Source organism: Danio rerio, chromosome 17 (assembly GCF_052040795.2).
Source record: "Danio rerio strain M-AB ecotype USA chromosome 17, GRCz13ab, whole genome shotgun sequence".
In the NCBI taxonomy this organism is placed as follows: domain Eukaryota; kingdom Metazoa; phylum Chordata; class Actinopteri; order Cypriniformes; family Danionidae; genus Danio; species Danio rerio.
This window is the reverse complement of record NC_141037.1, coordinates 50,426,466-50,436,860: the sequence shown is the minus strand read 5'-3', so window position 1 is coordinate 50,436,860 and position 10,395 is coordinate 50,426,466. Positions and strand designations below refer to the sequence as shown.

At 35.7% G+C, this 10,395-nt stretch overlaps 1 protein-coding gene across 2 annotated transcripts; it reads right to left on the bottom strand.

The window, feature by feature from the left end:
- Window positions 1-1,144: 1,144 nt before the first annotated feature.
- Window positions 1,145-9,432, bottom strand: vcpkmt (valosin containing protein lysine (K) methyltransferase). Of its 2 annotated transcripts, none has more exons than XR_015512766.1 (5): window positions 9,161-9,432; window positions 8,819-8,921; window positions 5,881-5,953; window positions 5,629-5,748; window positions 1,145-2,373 (listed from the first exon to the last, which is right to left on the bottom strand). XR_015512766.1 is itself a non-coding variant. In NM_001045345.2 (5 exons), exons 1-5 carry the CDS (start codon window positions 9,415-9,417, stop codon window positions 2,266-2,268), a joined length of 672 nt encoding a protein of 223 aa, NP_001038810.2. In that variant the 5' UTR covers window positions 9,418-9,432; the 3' UTR covers window positions 1,147-2,265. The 2 variants fall into 2 exon arrangements, 1 of the variants encoding a protein (NP_001038810.2); NM_001045345.2 differs by having other exon boundaries at window positions 1,147-2,373; window positions 8,808-8,921.
- Window positions 9,433-10,395: the final 963 nt, after the last annotated feature.

The following is a 10,395-nucleotide window of genomic DNA, read 5'->3' as shown; positions in this document are numbered from 1 at the left end:
AAGCATCACGGGACGTATGATTGATAGATGTGCTCTTACTGAACATTTATTACTATGAAGAAGATTGTAAACATGACATTTGTTAATATTATTTCTAAGATACAAGTAAAAAATAATGGCTAAAAATAGTGGCTTGAGCCATTGTTATTCACAGATTCTGTACATTCTCAACAAATCTGATTTGCCCATTTAAGTTGCTCTATTCGATGTGGCCAGCTAGGCATCCTTGAGTATCATAAGAAATGTAAGCTTAAAATGAACTGTATAAAACTACAGTAAATAAACCTAAATACAAAGCTTTCCACTTCAAACTTCCTGGAGCGTACCAACCTTGCTGCAATACACTTACCTGGAGGTTTAAATCAAGCCTGAAAGACTCAATTAGTTTGATCAGGTGTGTTGTGTTAAAGTTAATCTGTGCAGAGCAGTCGTCCTCCAGTTTGTCATGCTTTACACAATGGCATGGCTAAAATAGACAATCCAGGCCCATGCAGAAATATCAAAGCAAGTGTATTAGTATAAGTATCAAATACCCAGACCAAGCTAACAGCTCAACGGTCCCTTACAAAAGGTAAAGCAGGGCTCCTCAAATTGTACCCAGGATGGCGAATGGCCTGCAGTGTCCTGACCAAACATCTACCTGCTGATCTTGAAGACATTGATTATTGTGCTTGATTAGTTCATTCATTCATTTTCTTTTTGCGGCTTAGTACCTTTATTAATCTGAGGTCGCCACAGCAGAATGAACCACCCATCCAGCACGTTTTTACGCAGCGGATGCCCTTCCAGCCGCAACCCATTTTTGGGAAACATCCACACACACTCATGTATACGGACAATTTAGCCTACCCAATTCACCTGTACTGCAAGTGGGAGTGGGAGAAACCGGAGCAACCGGAGGAAACCCACGCAAACAAAACCTCACACAGAAATGCCGACTGACCCAGCCGAGGCTCGAACCAGCAGCCTTCTTGCTGTGAGGCGACAGCACTACCTACTGCGCCACTGCTACAATGTGCTTGAATAGTGTTAAAGCTAAACTATGCAGGGAAGTGAACCTAGTGGGCCAGATTTGAGAATCTGAGCATCTCATTCTCAGTTAGGAGACAATGTAAATGACTCTAAACAAAGAACTTACAACTGCTATTTTAATAAAATGTTTATTAGCAAAACATTATCATACATATTATATGCTATAAATATAAATGAATGAATTCTATAGGTTGTGGAAATCCAGAGGTAGGCTTTAAATTATTGTCTTAAAGGGATATGCTTACTCCAAAACTAAAATTTCAAGTGGTTCTAAACTTTTATGACTTTATGAACAAAAAACAATATGTTCAGAAGAATATTGGAAAAAATAAGCAGTTGACATCACACAAGTAGCAAAAAAGTACAATAGAAGTCAATGGCTGATTTTCCCCCAACATTCTTCTGTTTATGTTCCTCAGCAGACACAGAAGAAAGAAACTCAAAACAGGTTTGAAAAAGTGGAGGATGAGTACATGATGAATTAATTTTCGGGTAAACTATCTCTTTCAGAACAAACAAAGGATAATAAACAGCACCATGTCTTGGTCATATGACAGCATACAAAACTGATCGTCCTGTTAAAATAAATAAATAACTATCCAATAACACGAGTAATAAATGATGCTGAAACCGAGCATTTTCCTGAAAGCTTTTAAATGATTTGGTACTGACAAACATGTTTTAGATTTAGTTTTATTTACTGATCACAAACACACAAAGAGCTGTATATTTGACTGTTTAACGAACAATTTAACAGAACTTTGAGCTTGAAAAGACTTGTTAAAGGCATAGCTTATTTAAAAAAATACTCTATAAAAAAATGCTTGTTTATAATTTTCTGAACTCAAAAGAAGATATTTTGAAGAAAGCTGAAGACCTGTAACCATTGACTTCAATTGTAAGAGAAACACAAGCCATGGAAGCCAATGGTTACAGGTTTTCAGCATTCTTTAAAACGTCTTCTTTTGTGTTCAACAGAAGAAAGGAGCTTAAACAGGTTTTGAACAAGTGAATGGAGAGTAAATAACGACAGATTTTCCAATTTTGGGTGAACTATCCCTTTAAGGAAATCTTTATATGGCCTTTATAATTTCCATTATAAAGAAAATCATTACATTAAATAGTCATTAGCCAGCATAGGCAGTTTAACAGAATAATAATAACGGCGTCCACTAAAATGCAAAAACACACAACCCCTTCACGCTATTTCAAACACTGGAGCACAAAAGTCGTTCAGCTGACTCTTCGCCGCAGGTGGAGAATGTGAATGTCGGGACTGTTGAACTCGGGGTCTTGTTTCTCAGACGAGATCTCCTCTGACTGGAAGTCTTGCAGTAGCAGCTGTGAGACAATAGCAAATATAATAACATAATGTTAATGCCATTTCATGTACATTCTTATTTCTACTATTATTTGCCTGAAGACCGACAGGTCTAACACACTCTCTTTAAAGGAATAGCTCACTCAAAAATGATAATTCTGTCATTTATCCAACCTTCAATTGCCACGCACGAATCTGTTTTTATTTTTTTTTCTTCTGTTAAACACGAAAGAAGAAACTTTTTTAAATGCTGACTAACCACTAGGGCTGGGCGATTTGGCAAAAAATACAAATCTAGGTTTTTTATAAAGTTTGACCGATTCACGATTTCGATTTTTTTTTTTTTGTTACTAGTCTTATCAAAACATTACAACAACATGACTGAAGTAACACTCTCTGGTAACACTCACACCATCTGGTTAAGGAACATTGTATTTTTAATAGCCATGTCATACAAAAATCAGTCAAGGTGTAAATAAATGTAAAACAAACTCACGAGTTAGATAGCGTTGCTGAAGATTTGAATAAGAAATTTGTGTAAATATTGCAGTTGCAGGAAAACAGAGGTATTTTTTGCAAGTTTTGCTGAGCCTAGGATAGACTGGCTGTCAGCTCGGCTTTGACTTTGTCTTCTGATTTAATGACAGATTGTAATGCTGCTGCCTTTTTTCTTAAAAAGATACAGTGGAAGAAAAGGACTGAACATGGAAACTGTAAAGCCTAATTTAACCCAGTGTGTGAAGTTGTGGACGTATAGCAGGAGCAAATACAAGTACCAGATGTGTGTCTAATATAAATTAATATATTTAATCTATTTTTATTTTTTCCCCTTTTAAATACCGATCGTTTGACGCGCTTTGCTCCACTCTGCATTATGCTGCCTGATCTGTCTGGTTTTCAACTAGGTGCGCTAAATGACGTCATGGGGGCGGGTACTTCCATTTTCACTGCTACAGCCCCTCACCACTGCTCGTGTTCAAAACAAAAGATCGGCACGGTTTTTCACATGGCAGGCTTTTACGTTCTTCATACATGTTGAGATCGAGTTCACTGACTTGATGAGGGAACGTCTTGACAATCCACACAGACGTGACTCAGTCAAGCAGGTCTTACACCAGAAGCGCACATGACAGTTTAAACTATCACTAGTGTTAGGGTACTCGAACTTGGACTCGGACTCGAGTCCACTTTTCATTGGACTCGGACTTGTCACGGACTTGGGGAAACTTTTACTCGGACTTGGACATTTTGGACTCGGAAAATATCACGAGTCATGCTGGAAAATCACGCACGCATGACTGTTTTAACACACTGCAGCAAAGCAATAATTTGAATGGAAGAAGATGTCGGCCTCACTGAAAAGAATTGATGAAGAGAATAGGCAGTTCAAAGTAGAATGAGCAGATAAGTATGTGTTAACTTTGCCCTAAGCCAGCTCGAATCAGTAACCTTCTTGCTATGAGGCCATTGTGCTACCCACTGGTCCACCGTGCTGCATCTTATGGATGTTTATTAAAAACAAGTTATGTATTATCAATTGTTTCATACCTTTGACCTTAATAAAAAACATTCAGATAAAGGACCTTTTAATGTAGACATTGAGAACCCCTGTTTCAGGCTATCATTAACAGATAGACCCAGATCATCAGCCTAGAAATCTGCACTGGACTATTTTTTCAGTCTGATTCCCACTGGGTTTTATTTTGCACCCAATCGCCCCTGCTATTTATTTACTCTTTGTTTATTTAAAACAAAATTCTTCTGACTGTTAATTCCCTGTTAAGACAGCGGTGAAGCCGAATGGTCTCTCTTTGCTGAACCTTTTATGTTCTGTGCAGATCTGGGTCAGTCGGCATGAATATGGTTTCATTTTCCACACTGGGGCTGATAACAGAGTTCTCTGGAATTAATGTTAATAAAAATGCGCATTGTTGCCTTGGTAATGTAAGAAATGTGAAAAAGTGGCATTAGAATAATGTCAAACGTGTGAGTCTTGTAATATAATAAAAATTCTACATATATTCTCCTATTTTCATTTTAATTTGAAGCAAGCTAACAAAAAATACAAGGCATTTTGTAAAAATATACCAAAAGTTCAAATTATTCATTTAACAGTTTAATTGTTAATAGAAAAATATATTTGATTTATTATTATTATTATTATTATTATTTAACATTTTTTTACATAGGTGGTACCATGGCTCAATGCTTAGCACTGTTGCCGCACAGCAAGGTGGTCACTGGTTCGAGTCTTGACTGGGCCAGGTGTGTTTCTGTGTGGAGTTTGCATGTTCTCCGTGTGTTGGAGTGGGTTTCCTTCGGGTGCTCCGGTTTCCCTTACAGTCCAAACACATGCACTATAGGGGAATTTAATTTACTAAAATGGCCGTGGTGTGTGTGTGAATGAGAGTGAATGGGTTGTGGCTGGAAGGGCATCCGCTGCGTAAAACATATGCTGGACTAGTAGGCAGTTCGTTCCGCAGTGGCAACCCCTGATTAAAAAAAATTAATAAACGAGTTTTAAGACTGTCTGGACTCGGCCGGACTCGACTCGGATGTTAAGGACTCGGACTTAAGTCCGACTCGACCCCTTTTGGACTTGGACTTGTACTCGACTGGTTAAGAACTTGGTCTCGACTTGGACTCGACAAAGGTGGACTCGACCCCAACTCTAACTATCACACACCAAACGCGCACATTCGCATGCTATTTAACATGAAACTAATCAGATGGTGCTCTGTGGCGGGTCTGAAATATGAACTGCTTCCTGAATCATGGCTGGGCGGCGCCGGTGTGCATATAAAACCTGTTTGGAATTCTAAAATCCCTGGCATGGTGCTGTGCGGTGCGTCGCCGAGAGGCACTTCTGGTGTGCTTCCTGCTTCAAAGAGTGAACCAAAGCGCATTGGTGCCATTATAATGTATTAAATATATATGTTTTTAAAAATCGCGATTTCTCGATTTGATTCAGAATTAAATCGTCTTAAAACGTAAATTCGAATTAATCGAAAAAAAATCTGAAAAGTCGCCCAGCCCTACTAACAACTGACTTCCATAGTATTTGCTTTTCCTACTATGGAAGTCAATGGTTATGTGTCCCTTACATTTTTCAAAATATCTTCTTTTTCATAAAGGTTTGAAACCACATGAGGATTAGCAAATGGTGAGTAAATATTTAATCTTTGGGTGAACTATCCCTTTAACTTGCTGCTAAATATGACGTGTTTTATAGGTTCAGTGTAGCATTTAACATTTGGATTGTCTTCATACTGTACCTCAAAGAACCTCTTCTCTATCTCAGGATTGACACCAACAGTGCGTTGCTCGTAGCAGCAGATGATACACGTCTCTGGTCCAGCCAAGAGTTTCAGAGTCTCCACTAGTGGCTCCACAGACTGTGAAAAATTAAAGGCTTTAATGTCTATTCAATCTAGATACTGATAATTATTCTGTATTCTGCAGCTAACTATTTCTATATGGGTTACAAAACTTTTAGTTGTTTTGTGTAATGTTTATTGTTACAGTACCTGCTCGTAGTAGATACAGTCAGCCATCAGAATGTAATGAGGATGAGGTAGAAAATCATCAACATTTGCCCCCCTTTAAAATAGAATACATGTAATACGTTGTATTTATTTTGTAGTTAATTTCAATTACACTAAATAGTTTCATTGCAAGGGTAAAAACACAGAAATGTTTTTTTTTTATGTACATTTTCTTTTGTATTCTTTTGTAGAAAGTCGCGCAGACTTAAAACAGCACACAGATGAGTAAAATGTTAGACAAAAACAATTCTATATTTAGTGGGAAAACTTTTATTTTGTGCACATTAAATCTAGTTAATTATTAGGTTTCATCTCTGTACTTACAGTAAGTTGTAGTACATTATATGTAAGTTATAAGTATTGTTGGGGAAAGTTACTTTAGAAAGTAATCAGGGCTTTACATTAACACCCGTGTTAATGTAAAGATTTTCACTGTGTGCATGTGATCATACTTTCATTATTACAAACGGTATGTTTCACCTGCTTTTTTTTTGCTTAGTTATTTTTGTTAATATGGCTTTATCATATTTTTTACAACAACATTGCTTTAATGGGAGATTACTCCCCGTTAATGTGTGGTTAACTGCTGAAATGGGACTTTTAGCCAGGACTGATTACTGTGCATATTTTAGAAACATGACAATACTTTTTTTTTAATTGAATGTTTTTTAAAGACAAGTTTTGTTGAATTAAAAAGTGCACCTATACAGTTATATTTCCTTGTTTTGACACATTAAAACATTGTGGCTAAGAAATACCTATTTGGTGTGGTCAGAGATATATTTGGTAAATCCTTAATTTTGAGCCGTAAAAAGTCATGTGAAATAAAAACCAATTGCGCTGCGACAACTCATTTGCTCATGCACACTGAGCAAGCTAATACACAATACACACAAGAAGTTAAATGAGTGAGGCGGCATGTTGTGGACATAACACAACATCTAAATCAAGTTTATTTGACATTTTAGCATGTCATAGTCAAATTTATGCATATAATATATATTTCCCAACAAAAAAGTGTGGCTTGTGAAAATGGGGAGTGGCTAGTATTGTTGGAAATCTACTAGCCACAGTGGCTGGTGATCAATAAAGGTAATGTTAAGCCCTGAAAGTAATGCATTACAATATTTAGCTACTCAAAAAAGTAACTAGTTGTGTAACTCAGTTACTTTTTATGGAAAGTAATGCATTACATTACTTTTGAGTTACTTTTTATTACCTGGCTGAGGATCTCTTTCAGAACTTGTTTTTTTTCTTTCTTTTTTTAAATAGAGGAGTTCTGCAATTAATAACCTTCGCCTTCATTTACCTTTAAAAACACATCAAAATTATATATATTTTAGGATGATATTATCTAAGAACTTCCTGACTCCAGAGCTCTACATGCTGTATATGCAGATTATCAAAAGTTGAAAACAATGTGTTTGCTACTTTTGAACTTTTTGTCTAAATTTTCCCATTTCCCTTCTCTTTGATCTGCTCCAAATAATGAACACATTCTCTCATTGACTGCGCGATTCATCTTGACTACATTCATTTTAATTTAGCAACTTTTTTTGTTTTTATTTAATTCAACTAAAAAAAACGTAATTATTATTACTTATTTTTAAAAAGTAATGCGTTACTTATTACTTAGAAAGTAATATTACTATAACTCGTGTTACTTGTTATAGCCAACAAAGGTTATTCTGTAGGACTAGAGTATTTTTATTTTAGGAAACATTTCCTTTTTCTTCAAAACATTTCAAATACTATTTTCTTTATAAAGCTATATTTTACAAATAAAATAAATTTTAAAGTTAGCAACTCACAGATCCTAATGGTCCAGTCATAGCAAACCTTCAGTTAGCAATCCACTAAACTAACAAGTCTGACTCAAAATAAACCAAAAATAGGACATCCTCAGTGTTTGTGTGCACAAAAATGATGACAGGAAAAGTTTCTAAGAAATACTGAATTAAAAAAAAAAAAAGTATTTTAAATTAAAGCGAAAATTAGGTTAGGATTGTTGGTTAACTTAATGGTTTACTAAGAAATATTACAAAAAGCACTTGTTTTGACCAGACAAAAAACAGGGCATGTAAGGGGCATATTTAGTAACAATAACAAAAATATTGAAAATGCAAAGGCTTGTTTGTATTGCTTTTCAAATATGAAAATTGAATGGCAAAATCTACTTATTGCACCTTTAACCTGATTTAATGGGAACATGACATGTAGATTGACATAAAACCACTCTCACTGCTGTATCACACAATAAAGAAACACTGGTATAACTGCATGGTCGTTTTTATAATGTTAACAAGCTTCATCCAATGTAATGTCCGTTTTTATATTATAAATATTTGTCAACAATCATTTACACATGTTATTTTTTTCAGAATTTTAGGTATGTGGCTTACATTTCGTTTTGGGCATAATCATAATCGTCATTCATTATTTCATTACGTTTTCCAGCAAAATACATAAAAATTCATCAATAAGTAAGTTTTACTTTTATTCCCAAGTAAAATTTATTTCAGAAAGTAGTATATTTGCATTTGGATATCTGTACTTTCACTTGACTTGATTTGTGTGCTTCAACCAACACTAAATAAAAATTGAGGTAAAGTTTGTTTAATATTCGCACACCTGGACTTCCTCTTTAATAATATATTTTTTAAAAAGTACTCTTTGCAAATTCTAACTATGGAAATCATATTAGCAGCCAACATTGTTCACAGTCAGTTAAATAGTGCTAATGTTGTTTTGAAGTAGTACCTTATATGATTTCAGACTGAGTATTCAAAACAGCATGGTAAACCTAAAAGGACCTTGTCACAAAATCCAAATAAATTCAAATCCAACTTTACCTCAATTAAGTAAAAGCCCTCCCAATGAAATCCTGTAGGATGAAGTTTAGTACAAACCATTTCAGTACCTTGGCTGTGACTGAGCCTGTGTGGATGAGTTGCTGGTTCTTCTTAATGTTCAGCTGAAGGAGAGGCTGCAGGTCTTCCAGATCTGTCAATGTGACATTTGCCCTATGGATACACAACAAAACCAGCACTGAAATCAGTAAGACCAGCATTGGAACCAGCAAAACCAGCATTGAAACCAGCTGTTTTATGCTGTTTTTTCAGCAGGAAACTGAACCATAACTGTGCATAATAGAGGAATTATTCAAGTCCTACAACGTTCAGAATATATACCACTTTATTTCCCATATATTTGGATTTGATATCTTGATTTAGGCTATTCATAACAGTATTCCTTAACTCACCCTAGAGATGCAGCCACGAGACCCACGAGTCCTGTTCCTGCACCCAGTTCAATAATGTTCTTTGAGGACCACATACTCACACCGGACCCAATACTGCAAAACTGTTCCGTTTCGAGGTATTTTGACAGGACAATAGCAGCATCCCACACGACACAACCCACGTCTCCTTTACTGCACTGATACATTCTCAAAACAGACCCGTCATTTTTCTCTATTTCTCTGACAAAATAATCCTCCGAGTCCTCGTCAGCCGCCATGTTTCTTCTTTCTCTTCTTTGATGTTTACCAGCAGTGGGAATCTATACTCGTGCATTACTGCCACCTGTAGTACAACTCGATTAAACTCGTCCTTTCAGTTTGCAAGTTTAAATCCATGGTTTAAATATAAGAACAAAGTTAATATGAAGCTTCTCTTGTATTTTTTGTGTAATAATTTTGCCCAAAATTCCTGAAAAATACTGTACTCATATAATGTGTAATGGGTTTTTAATGCTTAAAATAGAAACTGTATTGATTTTAATATAAAATGTAGCTAAAGGTTAGATTTATTATTTAATTTTAATTTGCTTCTTGGTGGCACATTAAAACCATAAATCTGATTGAAATATTTCCATAAACACACTAGTGAAATCTGTTAGAAATTTTATTTATTTATTTATTTATTTATTTATTTATTTATAAAATTTATTTATTTATTTATAAGTCTTCTATCTTTTTTGCTTCTCAACATTAAGTTAATTGAAGCAAGTATTTTATCAAGTCATTTACATCAAAATGGGCAGCTATTGCTTACAGTGCCCAGGGAGTTTGGTGGCTTGCTCAAGGGCACCTCAGCTGAGTATCGAACGTAAGAGAGTCCCTTGCTATATATAGCATATCTAGCACTTGCTCCTTATAGTATTCCAGGCAAGACGCCTCATTAAGCAAGAGCTTGTGAAGAAATACCCAGCCTGCTGGTTATATCATTATTATTTTTATTATTATTATTATTCATTCATTTTCTTTTCGGCTAAGTCCCTTTATTAATATGGAGTCGCCACAGTGGAATGAACCGCCAACTTATCCAGCATATGTTTTATGCAGCGGATGCTCTTCTAGCTGCGATCCATCACTGGGAAACATTCATAATAATAATAGCAATAATAATAAAAGGTGATGCTGTGACACAGCAGGTTGTGCTGTCGCCTCACAGCAAGAAGGTCGCTGGTTTGAGCCTCGGCTAGTCAGTTGGCATT